At 50.2% G+C, this 22,588-nt stretch overlaps 1 protein-coding gene and 1 pseudogene across 6 annotated transcripts in view; both read left to right on the top strand.

Annotated features, from left to right (window-relative positions):
- The window catches only part of TECPR2 (tectonin beta-propeller repeat containing 2), a 96,525-nt gene that overhangs the window by 25,229 nt on the left and 48,708 nt on the right, over positions 1-22,588 (top strand). For 5 of the 6 annotated variants that reach the window (XR_007475709.1, XM_004262418.4, XM_033420550.2 and 2 more), the window contains exons 5-10: positions 1,759-1,916; positions 10,489-10,801; positions 13,190-13,322; positions 16,239-16,544; positions 17,474-18,447; positions 20,464-20,647. Coding sequence is in view for 5 of the 6 variants with exons in the window: in XM_004262418.4 (XP_004262466.1) it covers positions 1,759-1,916; positions 10,489-10,801; positions 13,190-13,322; positions 16,239-16,544; positions 17,474-18,447; positions 20,464-20,647 (2,068 nt within the window). In the remaining variant the exon portion in view is untranslated. Of the gene's footprint in view, positions 1-1,758; positions 1,917-10,488; positions 12,682-13,189; positions 13,323-16,238; positions 16,545-17,473; positions 18,448-20,463; positions 20,648-22,588 lie in introns of those variants that run through there. The other variant, XM_033420571.2, reaches the window with a different exon arrangement.
- On the top strand, positions 5,778-10,482 carry LOC117199859 (mitochondrial import inner membrane translocase subunit TIM14-like; annotated as a pseudogene).

The following is a 22,588-nucleotide window of genomic DNA, read 5'->3' on the forward strand; positions in this document are numbered from 1 at the left end:
CACTTATTTTCCCTGAATTGACAGGCTTACTTTGTTCTTTCTGAGAAAATGCCTGCCAAATACCCAAGTTTGAATAATTATAGTATTTCAAGTAAAAATGTATTTTGTGAAAAAAAGTAGCTGGTTGAGCTCACAGCTCATACAGCCGCACGAGTGCTTCCTCCTTGAGAGAACCGAAGTGCTTCAGCATCAGCAGGAGGGCTGCGTGCGTGCCCTGTTTTGTCACACAGAACACAAAGATAGGCGTACACGAGGGTCAAGATGAGATGGAATTATCATTTTCCTGCGTCAAAGACCTTCTGAAGTGAAATTCATGTTTTTGCTGCAAGTGCACAGTGGCTAAGGGCACCGTGGCAGCTACCGGATTTTGGTGCCCTGCTCATCTTGGGCCCGTTTGAGCTTTCAGTAGCTCTACCAACCATCAGTACAAACCACAGCTTGATGGAAAAGGCAGATAAAACCTAGTATTATAATGAAAATGGTTTTGACCTCGCCTGGGGACCCTCAGGGACTGTGGACCACACTTTGAGAACTGCTACTCTCCAGGAAAACATTTTGTTAAGGTTTTAAGGGTCCCCATATTTGTACTTTCCTGCTGTCACTCCCCCAGCCTGAGTTGCACAGAGGGGACACTGCTCATGCATGATGTCAGGAAATGGAGAGAAAAATCACATGCAGAAAGCACTATCCTTAGCGTGCTGATCATTCTTTTCCCAGCTTTATTGAGGTTCTGATCATTGTTTTTTGGAGACACAGGTATTTCATGAGATTTGCAAAAAAGACATGTGTTTTTGCACAATACGGTACAATAAATTTAATTGCATTACAAGCTAAGTCAAAAATTGAAAAGCTACAGTCTGCATAACTGCAAAGGTGGGAGGGAAATCTGGCTTGATGTCCTTGATGTTTGCGGGGTAGTGGGGATTTCCCTGTCTTGATTGTGCTGGTGGTTACATAACTGAATGCATTGGTCAAAATGCATAGAATTGTATATCGAAAAAGAGTGAATTTTACAGTATGTAAGTCTTGCCAGTGGATCTGATTGCTGCTCCCTCTTTCCCTGCAAAGGTCTATGACATTGCATCAGTATTTCTAAACAATTAAAGAAACAGGTTCAGGAGAAGAGGGCTTATAGCAGCAGATATTTGACACCAAGAAATATAGTTTGTGTTAGCAGTAAAATGCCTTCTAGAACTTTACTTTGTTCTTCAATATACTTAACACCATTTTAATTTCTTTCTAACCTGTTTCTTCTGACCCTTTCAGTAGGCAAGGATATAATGTCCCCACGATTGCTTTGAACCCTTTGTGGAGGAGGAGTGCGATATGGACTTTGACCGTTGTCACAGTAATATTATAGAAAGCCCCACTGTGTTCTGTTGGAATTAATAATACACATGGTGCAACATATTTCTGCTTAATCTTTATGGATTCTTCTTTGAACCATGTACTGAGAACATTTTAAAAAAATTATACAGAATTTGTAAATGTTTCTTGGCCAACTTGATGTAGCCTGACATAGATGGTAACCCTGACTGTTTTCTCATTAGTGAGGACTTTTGCAAATAATTTCATTGCAGTGGGTTGACATTGAATCCAGTGAGAATTAAAGCATTCGTTTTAAGGTAGACATTGACCAAAGTCAATGTCAGGCACAGGAGGGACACAGGCCAGTCCTCTCAGACTGACGTGGGGGTCACTGTAGCCTGCTGGCTCTGTGTGCCTCACCTGTGAGCCTCACCTGGCGTCTCTCCGCAGGGCATCTGTCACTCCCACCTGGTACTGGAGGAGCCGGCTTCCATCGTGCAACTGGACTACAGCCAGAAGGTGCTGCTGGTCTCGACTTTACAGAGAAGTCTGCTTTTCTACACTGAGGAGAAGTCTGTCAAGCAAATCGGAACACAGCCAAGGAAAAGGTGAGCATTGCTGGTGTCGAGGCTCGTGGTGACGCGGCTCCAGGCAGGTCCCCAGCCTGCCCGCCACATGTGGCTGCTGCAGTCTGCTCCCTGCGGGCCCCCTCCTCCACAGCCTGGGTAGGAGGTCAGGGGTCAGGCTCAGGGTCGGGTGGGAGCTCGCCCCTCACTCCCTCCGCGTGCCGCGCCATCGTGAAAATGGAGTGACCTCGGCAGGGGAGGTGCTACCAGTTGTGTCACCTGCTGTGGAGCCGAGCGGGGGGCGCGGGAAGAGTTCACATGGGCTGTAGCCCAGCCTGGGGCCGGGAGGCGTCCTGAGGGAGGGGGCGGGTCTGGAAGGGGTCAGGGCTCCTGGCCGGGAGAGGGCCCCTCCCTTGACCTGCTCCCTGGACGAACAGCGGCGAGCAGGGTCGGTCCAGTCCCAGCCTGCCCGGGGGAGAGGCGGAGGGGCAGGACGGCATGTGGGCCGGGGGCACGCGGGGGCCTGGGTGGCGTGGTGCTGGAGAGTGGGCAGGAGGTGGGCGGGCGTCAGTGAGGGCCAGCTGGTGGTGCTGGGGGTGCCAGCCTCCGGTCCTCTCAGCGTCCGTTGTGCTGTGTCCCGGGCCTTGCAGCAGCACAGTGCAAGTTTATTCTTTTTCTGTGTGGCAGTCCATGGCTATTAAAAGACACTCGCGCTTCCCCTTTGGCTTCTACTTTCCACGCTGAATACCCCCCTAATTCCACCAACAATCTGGTGTCTCTATAACAGTAATCTCCCTGTCGGCCCCTGGAACGCTCAGCAGAATCTGTAGCTTGGGCTTAGTGGTGTGCAGAACTTGGTCGTGGCTTTCCCTCTGCCAGGGTCCCAGTCTTCTGCTTGACGTCTCGTCCTGGCTTGTCTGTCAGTGTCTTACTGCCTTGTGTCTTTGGAAGGAAGGTGGGGTGTAAAAAGAGAGATTTAAAAACCAGTTACCTCCACGGGGATCGTATACCCAACAGTCTTTCTCTTCAAACCTGGCCTTGTAACCTCCCGTGTGAAACCTGAGCACCTTTGCGTGAACGTCTCCTGGTGCGTTTGTGTAGCCAAGTCTTTCGGCAGCTTGCGTTAGAAGCATACTCTTGCCAGGCACCGTTTCAGGATGTAGAAACAGATAAACGGGTCCCGTTTCTCCTAGGGAGCTGTATTAGAGAAGTGAGGGATGACAGAATGAACGGAAACATTTTTAACCTCTGTGTCCTGAAGGCTTGTGTCTGTCGTGTGCTGTGTTAGGCTGTGGTTAGAAAAGGACGTCGGCCATGTCTGCCTCCTGGAAGTGGTGCCCCATGCAACAGTGTCCCTCTGGGTGGCACACGGTGGGACAGCGGTGAGCCAGGGGACGGGCCTCTGCCCTCAAGTAAGATAAAGGTCTAGGCTGCGGTCAGTGCTATAGAGGCAACATCAGGGTGAGGTGTCGGCTGGGGGCAGGGCCTCTCTTAGAATGGTCAGGAAAGGCCTCTGGGTAAGAGATCTGTGGGCTGAAGCCTAAAGCATGGGAAGAGCGTTCTGGTCTCGGGGACAGCACATGCCAAGGCCCTGGATCGGGCCAGGGCCTAGAACGTTCGAGGAGCCAGGAGGGGGCTGGGGTGGCTGCAGACCAGTGGGCCGGGTGCTGAAAAGGAGGGCCTGAGCCTGCGCGAGGCGAGGGATGCTGTCAACCGCGTTACTCTAGGTGAGACGGAAAGCCAGTGGGGGGCTTCAGGCAGGAGAAGGACTATCTGGGCTACCCTGGATCTGCCTGGAGACTTAATTGGAGACGGTCAGGCAGGGAACAGTGAGAAGGCTGCCGCAGGAGCCCAGGAGTAGCACGGAGGCCTCGCCTGGGTACCCGGCATGGAGAGGAGAGGGCAGGGGGATGGAGGGTAATGGGGTGAATCGGATGTAGGGGAAAACGGAGAGAAAGGAACAATAAGAAAGGGTTTCCATGCCCTTGGCTAAAGCAACTAGACAGATGGTGAAGCCATTTAACTGAGATGGGAAGACCAGGGCTAAGGTCTAGGCTTCAGGAATTCTGTCTTGGGGCTGTTGCATCTGAGATGCCTGTTAGGTAACTAAGCAGGAATCACAGTCCAGCGTAACATACACAGGTTGGAAATTCAGGGAAGGGGTTTTGGCCAGAAATGAAAATGAGGTCATCGGATGCAGGTGACATTGAGACCCCTAGCCTTGGATGAGGTCACCCAGGGAGAGTGTTTATTCATTCAACATTGGAAAATCCTTACTAAGTCTCTGCTGTGTGCCAGGCGCCCTTCTCAGTCTGGGGAGACAGCTGTGAACAAGGGGGACAAGAGCTCTGATCTTAAGGAGCTCATGTCCTGTGAGGGAGACAGACATTAAATGTGTTCTAGAATGTTCAGTAGTAACGAATGGGTATGGAGCTAGCGAGGATGCCTGCCTTAGCGGGTGTGTGTTTAGGGCAGGCCGGTGGGTGGAGCCTGAGCAGATTCCTGAGGGAGGATGGGAGGGGCGGCAGAAGCCCTGCCTGTACGGAGGGTCTAGGAGCACAGACCAGGCGCCGGGAGCAGGGGCGCTGGGGGCGGCCCATCCTGTGGGCCCTGCTCAGGGGCTGCTTTACGCCACTGCCATCAAGAGTCGTGAGCGGCCTTGACCCGGGGAGTCAGTCCTGCTGCTGCGTGAGGGGGGTGAGGGCAGCTGCTCAGGGAGGCTGGCGGGGGCTCCCGGGCGATTCAGGTGAGAGCAGGGCCTCACGCCAGGCCGGGGTGGTGGGGGCGCTTTGAAGGCAGAGCCAACGGGTGTGTTGGCTCCGGGGTGTGAGAGAGATGATCCCTTGGAGATGGTGGCCTGAGCACTTGGCTAGGCGGGGCTGCCGGCTACTGGTGTCGAGAAGGCTGGCAGAGGAGCCGCGGCGATCTCAGGAAGCAGGTGGGGCTGCAGCTGTGCATGCGGCGGGGGGGGGGGGGGCCCATTAGCCGATAGACAGTGTTCAAAGCTCTGGGACGGAAGAGCTCACCTGGGGAGTGAGTGTCACTAGGGTACGGGGAGGCCTCGCATTGTGGGGCACTCCATTGCTTCCGTGTCAGAGAGAGCCGTGTCGGAGCCGCTGATCGGCCCCGAGAGGTGGGCTGAGCCGGGCCTTTGTCTCTGGCAACGTGGCGGCTGCGCATGCCCACCCTCGTGGGGCACAGGCCGTGGCATTGGAAGGGCTGAGGGAGGGGGAGTGGGCAGTGAGTGTAGGCAGGACTCTTTCTGTGTAGATGGGAACGCAGAACTAGCGGGTGCCTGGAGGGGACCGTGCGGGCTGGTGAGACGTTGGATGGAGCGTGTGGCGGCACGTTGGGCGGCTGCTGTGGGCCAGCGGGGAAGCCGGGCTCGGGGACAGGCACAGGGAGTGCCGGAAGACAAGGTCGTCCTCTCCTGACCCAGTCTGCGAACCTCCTCAGGTTGACAGAACAGCGTGTATGTTTCTCCTAGAAAAATCTCAAAGTCCCCAGCCATCCCCCGACGTGTGTTCCGTCTCGGTTCTCCTCTGTGTGTATGCTGGCGCCCTCCCCGTGCCTATCGCTGTGTCCTGCAGTCCAGTGGGGAGGACTGTCCTGGGTCGGCAGCGCCTGCGTGTTGCAGTCCAGGCCGGGTGTGGGGTGTGGAGCCTGCGCCCCCGCCAGAGCCACATCGTGCCCGTCTGGTGGCCTTTGGGCATTTGGCTGTGGAGACGATTGTCCCGGCTTTGACTCGTTCTCCCGTTTCAGGCGCTCTGTGTGTGCTCAGCATTGTAAGTCAGGAAGCGCCATTTGCTGGTTGGAATTTGATCACCGGCAGCACTCCTTTCATATTAGTGTGGCTCGCAAAGGGAATTCAGGTGCCCTGCGAAGCCGCCAGTGGCCCTAGAAATCAGCCCCACCAGCATTAAGAGACGGAGGTAACGTGGCCATGACTTTAGCATCCTGCAGTGCTTAGGCCTTAGAAGCTGGAGTTGTGTCTGACTCAGAATGACATCAGCAAGTGCTGCAGAATCGCCCTGCAGGCAGGTGGTGGCCGAGTCTGGGGTAGAGGACAGCTTGCACCCGGCTGCAGCTAGTTATCCCCAACTTCACTGCCTTCTCCCAACCCGCTCCCGACACTTTTCCGCAGCGCCTCAGAGGCAGCCCCACGCCAGGCCCCCGCTCAGCCTGCCCTTCCCTGGAGTGCCCGTTCCCCTTTCTCAGTCTGGTCATTGTCCACTCAGTAACCGAGGTGTAGCCTTCGATGCCCAGGTCAGAACGTGTCCCCCTTGTCTGTAGTCCTCGAGCAGCCCTCTGAGCCTCAGAGATGGCACCTCGCAGATGCCCGTCTGCTGCAGGGCGTTCTGAGACAGGGCCAAGACCTTCCTCTTATGCATCTTTCACGTTGCCTGCAGCGCAGAGTCTCTTACATGGTTCAGGAGCTCACTAAATGTTTGTTAAAATGAACGCTTTAGTCACCTAAGGTGAAGTGACAGGAGCTTTTAAAAAAAATATTTATTTATTTATTTATTTATTTTTGGCTGTGTTGGGTCTTCATTGCTGCACGCATGCTTTCTCTAGTTGCGGCGAGCAGGGCCTACTCTTTGTTGCAGTGCGCGGGCTTCTCATTGCAGTGGCTTCTCTTGTTGCAGAGCGTGGGCTCTAGGCGCGCGGGCTTCAGTAGCTGTGGCTCACAGCCTCTAGAACGCAGGCTCAGTAGTTGTGGTGCACGGGTTTATTTGCTCCGCGGCATGTGGGATCTTCCCGGACTGGAGCTCGAACCCGTGTCCCCTGTGTTGGCAGGTGGATTCTTTACCACTGCGCCATCAGGGAAGTCCAGCAGGCGGATTCTTAACCACTGAGCCACCAGGGAAGTCCGATAAGAGATTTTTAAGAGGACTTTATTAGTAGGAGAAATATAGATTTGAAAATTGGATCACCAAATAGAAATTGATTTGGTAGGAAAGGCAGGAGGAAGAGGTTATAGGCTACCGTGCCAGAGTTCTTTGGGTGTCTCTATTTAGAGAAGCTTTGCAGAACAGATCACTAAAGAAAATCATCAGAACATGATGCTGATTATGGAGCTGTCCATGAACGATCTACAGTGTTAGGTTAGTAACGATCTTGATTCTTGGTTAGTCTAACAGTTTTCAGTTCAAAGCTGAATTCGATATTTGGTGTCCTCCTTGGACCCTGTCTGGAAGGATTTAGTTACTGAGGTGCCAAAGGGGTGTAGTGAGATGCTGAAGTGCAGAGAAACACCCAGATAACTTTATCTGCGTGCCTTTGTGAGCTGGGCCCTGTGGATGCCTCCCTGGGGGTCGGGTGTGCTGTGTGTGCAGTGAGGGTGAGGAGAGGGCCCAGCACCCACAGGAGCACACGATGGTAACAGGGGTGGAATTAGAGGCAGTTGAGCGTTTGTGGGGACTTACGGTGTCACAAGCATTGCTTTCTTTTGTCTTCATAGATTGTCATTCAATCCTCACATCAGCCTTTGAGATGGGAATTATTATCCCTGGTTTATAGACGAGGAAACTGAGATCCATACCACGTAGCTATTAAATGTCAGGGCTGGAAATTGAGCCCAGGTGTCGACCTAAAGCCAGTCCTCTTTCTACCATTCAAAATCAGAGAAATACTTCGGAGAGAGAATCAGCAGGACTTAGGGTTAAACTGAAACTCTTCTTTAAATCAATTAATTAATTTATTTATTTTTGGCTGCATTGGGTCTTCGTTGCTGTGTGGGCTTTCTCTAGTTGTGGTGAGCGGGGGCTACTCTTCGTTGCGGTGCGCGGGCTTCTCATTGTTGTGGCTTCTCTTGTTGCAGAGCACAGGCTCTAGAGCACAGGCTCAGTAGTTGTGGCACACGGGCTCAGTAGTTGTGGCACACGAGCTCAGTAGTTGTGGCACACAGGCTCAGTAGTTGTGGCTCACGGGCTCTAGAGTGCAGGCTCAGTAGTTGTGGCGCATGGGCTTAGTTGCTCCACGGTGTGTGGGGTCTTCCTGGGCCAGGGCTCGAACCCATGTCCCCTGCATTGGCAGGCGGATTCTTAACCATTGCGCCGCCAGGGAAGCCCCCAAACTGAAACTCTTAATATTTGAATTCTGGTGGACGTCTGAGATTTGGCAAAGATGTGGAGCAATGAGAACTCATGGATTGCTGATGAGAGTATAGGCTGGTGTAAACACATTGGAAAAAGTTTGAAGTTGTCTTCCAAACTTGAATCTGCTTTTACTCAGCAGCCCAGCAGTTACCCAGCAATCCAACAGTTCCACTTCTGAAGTATCCTTGACAAACTCTTAGACCTGAATACTAGGAGGTTATTTGCAGAAATGCTCATAATGAGCACTATTCAAAACGAAGAAGTGGAAATAATTCAAATGCCCTTCAACAAGAGGGAGAATAAATTGTGGAACACTTTATAGCAGTGGAAATGAATAAGCTACAGCTTTTTTTTTTTATCAACAAGGATAAATCTTAGAAATATTATGTTAAGTTAAAAGCAAGTTGCAAAAGGATGCAAATAGCATCATACTATTTTTTTTTTGGTACGTGGGCCTCTCACTGTCGTGGCCTCTCCCGTTGCGGAGCACAGGCTCCGGACGCGCAGGCTCAGTGGCCATGGCTCATGGGCCCAGCCGCTCCGTGGCATGTGGGATCTTCCCGGACCGGGGCATAAACCCGCATCCCCTGCATCGGCAGGTGGACTCCCAACCACTGCGCCACCAGGGAAGCCCCGTACTATTATTTTTATACAAATGGAAGGCAAACAATACTAAATTATGTGGTGTTTAGGAGTACGTAGGTATGTGGTTAAACTATCGATAATCGCAAGGGAATAATGAACACAAAATTCAGGGCTCACACATGAGAACGGAGTGGGCAGGGACTCTTGGAGCCAGAGAGCATCAGCGATGTGACTACCGATTTATTTCCAAAGTTGAGGGATAGGTTCCTGGGTGTATATTTCATTATTAGGCTTCAAAGCATATATATTCTTTTGTTTGTGTTAGATATTTCATGATACTAAAAATAGAAGGAAAAAAACCCCAAGCCGGAGGATCAGAATGGAGATTGGTCCCTGTGATGGGTTTAAGAGAAATTCTGAAAGTGCTGCCCCAATTCTGGACATAAAGCTCATTCACTGGCATGTTGGGATGAGCACAGCAGTCAGATGTTAGAAGGAACAGAACTTCAGAGCAGGGAGAGGATGGTCAGTCCTGGGTCTGTCACCTCTGCCTCCGTTTCCTCTTCTCTGAAACGGGAGTCGTGATACTTGCCTCACAGGGCTGTGTTGAGGGTTAAAGGAGAGTGGAGATAAAGCACTGTGTGCAGGGTAGAGGCATAGAGTTGGTGGGGTGGGATGAGCCGTGCTACAGGTGGGGCCGGGGAGCTGAGCGGGAGCCACGGCCAGTACGGCGGTAGCGGTTGGACTGACCATTGCTGCTGCGGGATTTGCAGGGGGTTACGCTTCGCAGGCCATGAAGCATATGGAGCCTCAAGTAAAACAAGTTGTTCAAAGTCTACCGAAATCTGCCTTTAGTGGTGGCTATTACAGAGGTGGGTTTGAACCCAAAATGACAAAACGGGAAGCATCGTTAATACTAGGTGTAAGCCCTGCTGCCAGTAAGGGAAACATAAGAGATGCTCATCGATGAATTATGCTTTTAAATCACCCAGACGAGGGAGGATCTCCTTATATAGCAGCCAAAATCAATGAGGCTAAAGATTTACTAGAAGGCCAAGCTAAAAAGTGAAGTAAATGTATGATAAATGTTAAGTTCTTACTCATTTATGTATATGAGTACCAGCTTTTATAATAAAACGCCTCAAAGCTACACATTTTAAAAATTAGCATAAGCTAAATCAAAGCCTTGGTATAAATTGGAGGATGTAAAATCGGATTATAGAATATTTGTAGGTTAATACTCAATAATTATGGATAAATGCATGCCATTTGAAGTGTTGTTCATTACTCATTTGTCAAATAATTTGGTACCTATTTCAAGACAAAGTGAACAAGGTAGTCTCTCCCTGAAGGAATCCCCAATCTGATGGGAGACTGATAAAGTGATAATTAAAATACAATGTGATAAATATGATGGAATTAGCACAGGTTGTTATAGTAGGGGCTCATCTCATCGGGACAGAAGGCTGTTCAAGGTACAGAGGACTCCCCCAGTCACTTAGAACCTTGAACTTAAAAGTCAATTTAGCCACAACTTAACCTAAGAAACTGATCTAGGTATGTACTTATCACTTTGTCAGTGATAAATCTAAATTGTTTCAGATTTCATACATTAAAAACTATAACAGCATGATTTTAAAAAAAAAGCACTGTGCGCAGTAACTGTTGCGTGTGCTTAGCGGGGTGCACACTTCTGAGGATGCTGTAGGGAGTGCAAGACAGAGACTGGCTCCTCTGTGGCCTCAGTGTTGGCCAGTGTTTGGTTCAGTTAACCAAAAAATACACTGTAGAAAAGGGTTCGAAAAAGAATCAATCTTGTTTTGGCTTAGTCCAGAAATTCTTGTTAGAGTTAATATCGGGGGTTGACAGCTAGCACTTTAAATCAGTCCATTCTCTTTCTTTCTTTCCTCCTTTTTTTCTTGTAATTTCAGCACTGGGAAATTTGGTGCTTGTTTTATACCAGGACTTTGTAAGCAAAGTGATCTAACCTTGTACGCATCACGGCCTGGGCTCCGGCTGTGGAAGGCTGACATCCATGGGACCGTTCAGGCCACGTTTATCTTAAAAGATGTCTTTGCTGGAGGAGTCAAGCCTTTCGAGCTTTACCCGCGCCTGGAATCCTCTGACAGGGGAAGTTGCAGCTCACCCGAGAAACACCTGGGGCTTGTTTCATGTTTCTTTCAAGAAGGCTGGGTGTTGAGTTGGAACGAATATAGTATTTACCTTCTAGACACCGTCAACCAGGTAAGTAAAGTGATTGTACCACGTCTTTGGTGTCTAGAGGCAAGAGAATGTTTATGGACTGTTCTGCTTCATTTCTCAGACGATAGAGGAACAGTGTTGATTCAGATGCTTTGCTTTTTCCACTGGGCCAGTCAAGGAATCCAAATGAAGGTTTGGTTGTTTTTGTAGATTTGAAAAAATATTTGGTTTAAATATTCATAGTCCTGTCCCCTGCTAAGAAAGTGTGTGTGTGTGTGTGTGTGTGTGTGTTTTTTTTTGCGGCACGCGGGCCTCTCACTGTTGTGGCCTCTCCCGTTGAGGAGCACAGGCTCTGGACGCGCAGGCTCAGCGGCCATGGCTCACGGGCCTAGCCGCTTCGCGCCACGTGGGATCTTCCCAGACCGGGGCACGAACCTGCGTCCCCTGCGTCGGCAGGCGGACTCCCAACCACTGCGCCACCAGGGAAGCCCTGTGTGTGTTTTATTTAAGCACAAAATTAAACTTGTTCTTTATAATTTCTTTGAATCACGTGTTTTCTGACTACCAAATTACTGTGAGGGTATTAAATGAAAACTCAAACATGACGGAAACAGTAAGATAGGGACTCATTCCCCAAGGCCTCCGCAGGGCAACACTGAGTTGGGCAGGGGGCTCTTTCTCTAGCTTTCTTTCCACCCTGTTCTTTTACCCTTATTTCTCCTACCCAAATGGAGCCACACTGTTTTGCCATTTTTTTCCCCACTTTACTTAATGATGTATTTGGACAACTTTCCAGCGTTATTTTTTTTCCCAGCATTATTAAATCATGGTAGGAAACAATTTCTGTTTAAATCAGGATGGTAAGAGGTTATTGCCAACAGAGGTGGAATTAGGAATTAAAAAAAAACAAAGCTGTGTAGTTTCAGTTTATTCTTAAGAGCAGAGCTTTTGCTGTTTTGTACGTCATCTCCTCACCCCCACCCCCCACCCCCATCCTGCTCACGTTCTTCCTTCTTGAAGTCAGCAGGCCTCTAACAGACGCCCTTTTCTTTATAAGCAGCACTTCACGGTAGAAATCAAAGGGTTTTCTTAGTTGTGTGAACAGAAAATGAAATTCGTCTGCAAGGCTTCTTAATGATTGTTATCAGCCATGCCTGGTACTACTGGTTTAGTAGAAAGAAAAACTGACCGTTTTCTTCTTCCTGGGAGATTCTGGTCTGGTTCTACCTATAACCAGGAGTCTCTCGTCTGCCTGGCTTGGTTTCCCTACCTGGAACATGGGGAGGGGACTGGTGAGTTGGGTTAGGGAATCACCAAGATGCCTTTTAGCCCTGAGTTTGTTTCTTTTCTTAAGGAACGTTTTGAAAGACATTTTTGTATTCTTCCTCAGGTGTAGAGAACACAGCTTTTCTTCTTTTTCTGGGTACTATTTGAACTTAATGTGCACTTGTTAATTGGCGGGGTCAAGATGTGGTATAATTGTACATCAGTTCCTCTCTTCTGAGCACTTACCCAGGGCTTTCCCCAGTAGGTATAATTAACTTCATCTTATAGATGGAGAAGTGGAGACAGAGGACCTGGTCATGAGCAGAGAGTCTTTACATGGCAACATGATTAAAAGCTTTCAAACTACTGTCAGGATTATTAAGAATTTACAAAGGACTGAGACTCATTTTCTCTTCTATAATGAGCTAGTCTCTTATTTGCACTGTTGACTGAGAAGCAAGAATTTTTTTTAAGTCAGGGATGTCCTGTGTTTTGTTTGCTGTCTGCTTTCAGGTGATGTTAGGGGAATCCTCCCTCACTCACTTATTCATTCAAAACCAAGGGTTGCAATGCCTATTAGTCTCTCCCACAGGACTCCGCACGGTAGGGGACCTAGACCTGCCAGCACACATTCCAGCCCAGGAGAGACGTGCCAGGTGGGGGTTTGTGTAAAGTGCTGTGAGCTCTGAAGAGTCCTGGGCATTGCTGAGGAGGGTGAGCTTGTCAGGGGCGCTTCCCAAGGAGGCAGCCTCTGAATCAAGTTGGAACTCTCCCCGTGAGCAAGGGTCAGGGAGAGAATTCAAACAGAGCGCGTGACGTCGTGGAGGAACAGGGCTGGGGTTTGGACTGGCCAGTTGAGGCACCTGAAGCCAGAAAAGGGCGATCAGAGAGCGGGGAGCAAGGCGGGGACCGGTTCAGAGGGTGGCCGAGAGGCGGGGAGAGACTGCTCGCTCAGTCTCATAAATTTACTGGCAGGGGTTGTGACTCAGTCACACATCCGTCAGGTATTACCTGACTTTGACTGAATTTCCCTGAGTTTCAGATTCATGACAACGAAGAGCAGTTGTCTGACTTATTTGGATTGCTACACATGCTTGTACGATTTGAACTATTACTATTGCCTGGTTTTGTGATTTTTTTTTTTTTTTTTTTTTTTTTGGACAGGCCACAATTGCTGGTTTGGAAGGATCAGGTGATATCGTGTCTGTTTCCTGCACAGAAAATGAAATATTTTTCTTAAAGGGAGACAGGAACATTATAAGAATTTCAAGCAGGCCTGAAGGACTAGCATCAATAGGTTTGTATTTCTTGTAAAATGTTATAAAATGTATTTGTTACAAAATTTGTTATAAAATGTATGTAATTACAGTTTGTGATGTATAAAACGTACCATTTTTTTGCTCGTTAAATGATTGTAGCTTTTTCGAAACGAGGTGTTCAGAGGGTTTCCTTTGATTCTGAAAAGACGGTTTGTGATACTTTTCTTGAAGGTTACCTGCTTTCAGGCTTACATCAGCCAGGGTCTCACATTTGGTGGAGTTGCTTCTGCGGGTCTGGAGGTCAGGGAGGTTGGGTGAGTAGGAAGGAGAACTTGGCACCCACCTGACTGATCTCCGTCCGACACTCTGAGACAGCCTGTGGGATTGATGCGTAAGGTTTTAGAACATTTCAGTCTGTCACCTGGGACACGGTTTTTTACCTTTAACATAGTTCTTCCTTGTAGTATTGATTATTCTCTGTGCTTTTGACTTTTTTTGGGTAGTTCATATTTAAGCCCAAATTCTAATGAGTAAAGAACCTTACTCTGTGTTGTCGTGCATGCACACGACCATGGTACTTTATGTATTTGTTCCTGGTGGTCGCAACAACAGCTGTGTGGCCCCTGCCCCACTGCCCCTCCCCGCCTTGTCATCACTGCGTTGTGCTCACCACCTTCCAGACTCTGCTAAGCACTTAACGTTCACGATCTCGTCCAGTCCTCCGAACAGCCTCGTGCGGGAGGGCCCGATGCCCGAGGTGAGGGCAGTGCCCACAGATGCCAGCGCCTCGTGGGGCCTCTGAAGTTCACTGGGCAGTTGCACAGGCGTCCTGCCCCCGCCTTTCCCTAACCAGGCCACCTTCCTCCCTGGGGCTGGAGCAGCCTTGGCCCTTCCTCGCTTGCTGTGCGCCTGTCCTGACACTGCTGCCTGGGTCTCCCCGACGAGGCCTGCCCTCCTCGGGTGCTGCCCTGTGCACCCCTCCCCCTTATCATTCAAGACTCGGTCGGTATCGCCGCACTTTTGATAACTTCTTCCAATCGCCTTAGTTGAGTCAGTCTCTCCTCACTGCGTTCCTGGGGCCCTTTTCCTGCTGCTCCTTGACTTCGGAGTCGTTGCCTCACCACTTACCTTACGCAAGAATAGATTTTTGATTGCAAGGCTCTCGTGACTCACCTTGTGGCCCTAACACAGCACGTGGTTTGAAGAAGACCCTAGCGTGTTAGTCAATGGTGTCCTCCTTTCACAGATTAGAAAATTGGGGATTGGGGTAGTACGTGACAAGCCCCAAGTCACCGTCCAGATTTCCGCTTCAGCCGCTGTTTCCCCTGCCTCTCCAGGTTAGTCAGGAGGGCCCGCCCTGTGCCATGGCTGTGGGCACGCCACTGCTTTCCTCGGGTCTCTTGGCCACAGGGCCATCCTTGGTGTTTCTACTCTGACCAGTGTCAGCTAATGTCTGAGTGACCTCAAGAGAGGCAGCGGAGATCCTGGGCAGGAAGTGGGGCTCCCTCCCTCCAGCACGGGAGGGAGCGGCCTGCCTGGGACATGGCTATAGCGTTTGTCTTTTAAACCTTAGAATACAAGGTTTGGTTGCTGGGAGAATATAAAAAACAGCCTCACTTTAGCCAGATATTTAGCCTCAAAAAGACAAAAATGAAGTACTAGCTGTCACTGTCCTGAATTTATAATCTCCCAAGAGATGGCAAGAAGAGAGTGAATTACCTCTTAAGTCACAGAGGGCAGGTTGGGGCGAACATCATTCCAGGGTTGTAACTTTCATAGAAACGGAGAGAGCTCTGCTCTTGAGCCTGTGAGCTGGGGGCCTTAACAGTGTCACCAAGTGGCAGTGCCACTTACAGGGGAGAAGTGACCAGGAGCCACGAGGCCAGTAGACTTCCTGCAGGCGTGAAGATGCTCTGTAACTACACTGCCCACACGTGGCTGCCAAGTACTCGAAATGTGCTGAGTGCAACTGAGGAACTGGATTTTAAGTTTTGTTTCATGTCTATGAATCTGAATTTAAATAGCTACATGGCTGCTGGCTACTGTACTGGACGGTGCAGCTCCAGACCAAGATCTGCCTGTGTAATCTTGTGTGACCTTCTGCAAGTCACTTCCCTGCCCTGCTCGTCCCCACTTGTGGCCCCCGGTCGAGGCAGGAATGCCCACCTGTCTGGGTAAGGGCCGTGTCTCCATGCCAAGAACGCATCTGGCATGCGGTAGGTACTCGGTAGGATGGCTGGATGGCTGGATGGATCAAAATGGACCCCCAGTCCTGTGTTGAGGGTCCTGTGGCTGGAACCTCCTACTGTCGTGTTGAGAGGAGGACGTGTCCATGGAGGTGGGGACAGAGCGCCAGGCCCACCAGCCCACTGCCAGTCCTGCTCTGCTCTCTCTCCTCTTCGCACGTGGACTCCTTTAATGAACTCCTCTGTTTTGAGTTTGCGCTGGTGAAAATGACCTTTCCCTCCTTGAACTTTGAGAATTTTTATTATAGGTACATGTGTGTTTTTCAGAGGTCCCTGGAGGAGTAGTGTTTTGGCTGCACCATGGGGGCCCCAGCAGTGAAAGCACCGACTCCTAACCACCGCACCACCGGGGAATTCCCTCTAAGCCCTTTTTTCTTTTTTATTATTATTTTTTTTCCAAGCCCTTTTTTAATAGGCATCTCACCTTTATCTATTATTTTGTGAGTTGAAGTGAGAAATGCTCTACCTTATGATAGTCCCTTACTTTGAGTTATTTACAGAAGACAGCTGCTGTGAGTTATTTGACTGATTTTGATACATGAACTTCCTGGAGAACAAAAACCACGTGTTGGAACCTGTTGTACAATTCTTTTAGTTTTGCTGGTTTCTCTGAATTTAGCAGGCTGGTATTTAGGGCTGGCAAACCTTAATAAGAGCACTCCATCTTTCCCTCCAGTAACCATGGTAAAACTGACTCTTCTTTCTCAGTGCGGGACGGTCTGGAGCCGTCAGGATGCCCAGAGCAAGTCCATGGGCAGCGTGCGGAGAAGCCGCCGGGGGCCACGCCTTCTGAGACGAGGCTCAGAGGCTCTTCCGTGGCCAGCGAGCCCAGAAGCAGGAGCAGCTCACTCAACTCCACTGACAGCAGCTCCGGGCCGCAGGCGGCTCCCGAGCTGGGCAGGAGCGGCCAGCTCACCTCGAAGAGGTTCAGTGTGATCAGCTCGGAGGACTTCGACCAAGAGCTCATTGTGAAGCCTCTCAAAGTGAAAAAGAAGAAGAGGAAGAAGAAGACAGGTACCATCCACGGCAGAGCACACACGACCTCCTTCCGCCCCCGTGGGGCCTTTTACCAAACTCTCTGGGAAGGCTGCTGCTTGCTGAGTGAGCACTGCCCGTTCGCTGGAAAGCACAGAAAGCGAATGTCTTTCCTCCTCGAAGGAGTTTCACTGTGAAATACGTATACATTATACACACACATAAAGCATTAAACTATAATGTAACATACCACCCTGCTTAACAGGTCTGGGTGTTATACTTTTCAATATTTAAGTAAAAATTTCTGTTTATTCATGTACATCATTTATTAGACCAGAAATTCTGTAAACCTGTAAGGAAGGTCATGGAAATCTTTAGATGGATCGATTTATGTTTAATGTAGGGTATGTCATCAGATATGGGCTTTTTTTTCTCTTTTCTTTTCTTTTTTTTTTTTTTTTTTTTTTTTAGGCTGCACTGCATGGCTTGCAGGATCGTAGTTCCCCAACCAGGGATTGAACCTGGGCCCTTGGCAGTGGAAGCACCAAGTCCTAAGCACTGGACCGCCAGGGAATTCCCAGATACGGGATTTAACACTGAGTTTAAAAAAATTTTTCACTTCTTGGTGCCTGTTGAGCCTCTCTAGCTAAAGATCACTGCGATATTGAAGGAAAATGTTACCAGATCCCTTAGCATTTTAATAATTAAAAGAAATTGGTCTGTGATCCATTTGTTCCTTTGTTTTTCTTAGTTAACATTTCTTGAAGGCCTCAGAGCCCATCAGTGTGTACAGTATTTGCATCCATTTAAAACATCCCTGCGTTGGGATAATTTGTACTTTAGAGATTTATTCTTCACCATTTAGATATCCTTCATTTAAAACGCTTTTATCTTAAGCCCAAATTTTGTTTTTTAGTTAGTGTCTTACTAGATTCATACCTAATCTTAAACGTTCTTCTTTTAAACAGAAGGTGGAAGCGGGACTACCTGCCCCAGTTCCCTTGAATCGACTCCCTGCTGGGAGTGTCCTGGTGATAGCCCCCAGTCCTTGAGCACAGACTTGCTGTCCACGACCTCGAGTTTGGGCAGCACCGTGGATCAGTCCAGCACAGGGTCTCCGGACCAGGAGTGCAGTCTCAGTGGTGAGGCCAGCAGTGTCCTGCCAGAATACAGCGACCCCGAAACGTTCAGTGTCTTGGAGGCGCCCTTCCCCGCCCCTGACTCACTGAATGAGGAAGGTGACGGAAGAACCGAAATCCCACTATGTGACGGCGCAGGCGAGACGCAGCCGCCTAGCGGGGGGTTGAGTTCACCCTGGCATCCGAGGGAGGACGCGGAAGGGAGTGATGACATCGCGGAGCTCGAAGAGGAGCCCTGTCCCGTGAGCGGTGGGCCAAGGAGCACACAGTCACCCTGCCGAGAGCGGGGCAGCTCAGCAGAGGCCCAGGAGGTGGGGGGCATGGAGCCTGCTGAACCCCAGAGCACTTTTCCGGAGGCCCCCCTCCAGGGCTCCCCCCTGGTGCCTTCCAGCCTCAGCTGGACTCCCAGTGCTGAGCGGTGGCTTCCAGGGACCAGCGCTGAGGAGCCCAGTGAAGAGCAGGGCTTCCGGAGGCAGCTGGGGGCCCCAGGCCACCTCGGCTCGAGTCCCCGGCACGCTGCTGCTGACGATGACACAGGCCAGAAAGCAATGGCTGCTTCCGAATGTGACTTGGGGAGTGCAGGAGGACGACGGCCTCGCTGGGTCTCTGCCTCGGTGGCCAGCGCCCATGAGCAGCCCTCACGGGACCAGGCGTTGACGTCCAGTGACGAGGAGGACATCTATGCCCACGGGCTGCCCTCTTCATCCTCGGAGACGAGCGTGACAGAGCTGGCAGGGAGCCGCTCCCTGCAGGACCTGCACCCGCCGGGCACAGACGAGCCCGGGCTGCTGAAGTCAGAGGAGGTATGTGCGCTCCTTTCTTAAGGGAAATCATTGGCGAACTGATTATATTTTTCTGTTTATGCAAAGAAATTATATTCCTACTGTAAAACCCGTATGCCAGAGGTGTTTGGAAGTCTGCCTTTGGGGGATTTCCAGCGCAGGGATCTAGAATGGCTTGGACTCTTGCTGACCTGTCACCCCTGCTCAGTTACCCACTTTACCAACAAAAGCAGCCTCTCCTTGTTGATTCCGGCGGGGCCGGCCCAGCATGGGCAGCTAGTGCTAGTCATCCCAGAGGATGGCTGGATTGGCCTGGGGGCCGCTCCCAGAAACCAGTGGCGAGAGGCCCGTCCACTTGTGGAGGGGAAGGCGCTGCCCCGCAGACAAGCGTCTCGAGGAGCCATGTCTCCCTGACCTCCAAGCAGCGGCGCCAGGGCTCCCCTGCAGGCTGTACAGAAACCAGGTTTCGAGCGTCCAGTTTCCTGGGTCGGGTTCTACCTAGCCTGTGCAATTAAAAGACGATTATTAGCTGTTCTTGGTCATTTTATTTAAAAAAGTGGCTTTTAAAAAGTGCTTGTTTCCTTAGCAAGTAATTATTATGTAGATGTATTTGGGTTCAGAACTAACTGTGTACTGTAACCCTTTCTGCTAAGTGGATGAGGTGTGGATCGTGCGTGTGAACTTATGCAGCCACATGTGCTTTCCCCAGATGTGCCTCTGGATTCTCTGCGTCCTAATGACGTGTGACATTGGGGCGGCTCTCACCGTGTGCCAGGTGCCGTGCTAAGCACTTTACAAGTTTAACTCATATACTGCTCGAAGAACAAAACCCACAAACTAGGTGCTCCCGTTTCACAGGAGGAAGTGGAGACTCAGACAGATAAATGGCTTTCACCAGGTCGCATGGCAAGTGGGGCCAGGGCCCTCTCTCTCGAACCGCTGTGCTGTCTGTCCTACCTCGAAAGTGAAACGTCCTGCTTATTTGTTTTAAGACAGAATGCCCTTTCACTCAGTCTTCCGCGCATTCACCCTTTCGTGAGTGCCTTCGGCTGCCAGGCTCTGCGTCGGGCGCTGGGGACGCTGCAGTGCCCGTGACAGGCAGTCGTGGATCTCAAGAGTCCTGGACACGTGTGCAGATCCTCCCAGTTGAGTGGAACTCGGGCGATGGTGATGAGCAAAGTGCAGGAGGGGCGCGGCGCCCACCAACCATGGCAGGAGCCAAGCAGCTGAGCCGAGGGCGTGGGCAGTTGGCATTCTAGACCAGAACTTTAGAAAAGTCCTAGGTGAGAGAGCACCTGGTACTTTGAGGACCTCCCCCAGCCTTCACTGCTCCCCGCCTTGTCCCCCTCCAGAGAGCTGGAAAGCCACATTTTGTTGCGTTGGGGGGTGGGTAAGGCGTGTCCTGGTGAGTCAGGGCCAGATCGAGAGGGGTTGGGTGCCAAACTCTGTGAAGCAGTGAACGTCCATGTGTGGGTGATTGTGCAAATACATGGGTTTCTTTTGCAGTTTTGGAAAGCTGTTAAAGTACACACTTTATTTAGCTTTGATTTTTAAAAGAACCCTAACATCTAAACCTTAGTCTACAAGATTCAGTCAGGCAGTGTCTTGGCCAGATTTCCATCAACCACATAATGTGCCACGTGTCCGATGATTGGATCAGCGCTTAAAACAATATGGTGAAAAAAACAAAGATAGTGGTAGTGCCATTTCTCCTAACACATCTCTAATGATTAGCTGTACAAAAAATCAGTTTGCATACAAGTGGGAAGTGAGGTATCCCTGTAGAATAAAACCAGATCTTTTGAATGTAAGCGCTAGGTGAGGGAAGAGGTTGTAGTATCTGTGACAGACTGTTTTCCAGGAACGTTATGGGGTCTTTGTAGGGGACAGCCGCTCCCACTTCACAATGTTTCTGTTAGAGCTGGTCGAGAGATAGAGGGCCGACTTAAGTGATTGCACACTTTTCTTATTGACGACAGTACGACACATGCAGCTGTGTCCTCTGCCGCAGAACTCAGCAGGCTCTGTCCTTGTTAGTTTGCAGAAAGCTGGATGGGTTACTCCGGGCCGGGCTACGGCATTCTCAGCTTGGCGGTCTCCGAGAAGTACATTTGGTGCCTGGACTACAAAGGCGGCCTGTTCTGCAGCGCGTTGCCGGGCGCTGGGCTGCGCTGGCAGAAGTTTGAAGATGCCGTCCAGCAGGTGGCAGTCTCGCCCTCAGGTTCGCCTCCCAGCTCCCTGCTTCTTGCCCCAGGTGTAGAGGCCCGAGCACACAGGGACCAGTCCATTTAGCAGACTTGCCTTTTCCCCTGCAGGTTTGAGGCGTTTTCTCCAAAGAACGCGGATTGCTGCATTTGACATCAACTGAAAATAGTGTAATTGCAGTTCAGTTTTTGGTTTTTTATTAATTGCAGTGGTAACACATGAACATGTTTTGTAAGTTAGACAAATAGCTTCCATTTTTGAGGTTTTTTTTTTTTTAGAAATATTAACATAAAATGCCTTATAAAAATAAATCTGTTTCTATTTCTTAGTGTTGTTGTTTTATAACTTATTTATTTATTTTTGGCTACGTTGGGTCTTCGTTGCAGTGCACGGGCTTCTTGCAATGGCTTCTCTTGTTGGGGAGCACAGGCTCTAGGTGCGCGGGCCTCAGTAGTTGTGGCACGTGGGCTCAGCAGTTGTGGCTCGTGCGCTCTAGAGCACAGGCTTAGTAGTTGCGGCGCACAGGCTTAGTTGCTCCGCGGCATGTGGGATCTTCCCAGGCCAGGGCTCGAACCCGTGTCCCCTGCACTGGCAGGCGGATTCTGAACCACTGCGCCACCAGGGAAGTCCCTTAGTGTTGCTTTAAAACAGCTGAACTAATGAAGATGGGCCCGCGGTTGTGTTGGATAAGTTTGGATCGTTTGGTTTCTTTCTTAGAAATTACTCTGTAATGAGCTATATATATGCTTTGGGTGAATAATCTACTCCCTGACTGTGAAAAGAAAATGCCTTCCTTCCTTCATGCCATGATCAGGCCATTTTCAGTGAGCTGGAGCAGACGCTTCCCGGATGAGGTTCTACCCCCTCATCTATACAGAATAATTTGCTTGTTTGTCACAATGTTGGCCACTTTACCTATTTGTGGGATGGCGAGTGGAACAGAAGTGTGTATGTGTATCGTAGCTGGTTTACTGTTAGGACATTGGAATGCAAGGCAGACAACACTGAGCCTGTGACCTCCCCTCGCCCTCTGTGCTTTGAGATGGATTTCCTCTAACTCTCCTGGTCTTTGTCACTACGTAAAATACCAGTTTGTTCAGGGTTGTTTTGTTCTATCTCTTTATCTCTTTGAAAAATATTTTTCCTTAGAGACTAAGATAATAGCCTGTCCCATTAGCTGGCTTTATATAATTATGGGTTTTAATTCTTTTCCTCTCATTTACCTTTGGGTCCATCTCCCCAGCCATTTATAAACTTCGGTTTTTTCCTGATTATGTGAATTACTGTGTGTTTCCAAACGATTCAGTCTCGCGCTACTCTAGCAGGAGCTCTGTCTCCACCAGGGTTGGTGCTGTGGCTGAGGGCCCCGTCCAGCGTGGGCACCCCGGGGGCCGCGGGCTTGGCCGCCGCCTCGCTTCCCACACCTCCCTTGGCACCTCGTGCCAGACCCTCTAGTCCAGCCGTCTGTGCTCTTGGTGACTCTGATGGTTTCTTAGACGCCACCTGCATCTGCATAGACCACCTTCCTGTCTGCCCTTCTCCTTCCCTCCCCTTCTTCTTTGTCCCTTTCTAAGTGAAAAAAGGGACAGCCCAGCTCAAGTGCTTCCTTTCCATCTGCACCTTATCCATTTGGCTGGTCCAGAATTGACCCACTCCCTTTGAATCCCTGTAGGACTTTCAAACTTTCTCAGGACACTAACTGTGCCTCCCGAAGGTCGTTTAGGGCCCTCACCTGGCACACCTAGCAGTGCTGGTGCTGCCTCTCTGCCGTGTGATGAGTGCCTCTGATGCGCCCGCTCTGTGTGCTGTGTCCTTGATACAGCCTCACCTGCAGCCTTCCTAGCAGCCTGTACGGGGCAGATGATCCCATTTCACAGATGAGGAAATGAGGCTTGGAGACATGAGCCCCAAGCCACACGGTGGGGGGTGGTGGCAGGGGTTCAGACCTCGGCGCCGC

Source organism: Orcinus orca, chromosome 2 (assembly GCF_937001465.1).
Source record: "Orcinus orca chromosome 2, mOrcOrc1.1, whole genome shotgun sequence".
Taxonomy (NCBI): Eukaryota; Metazoa; Chordata; class Mammalia; order Artiodactyla; family Delphinidae; genus Orcinus; species Orcinus orca.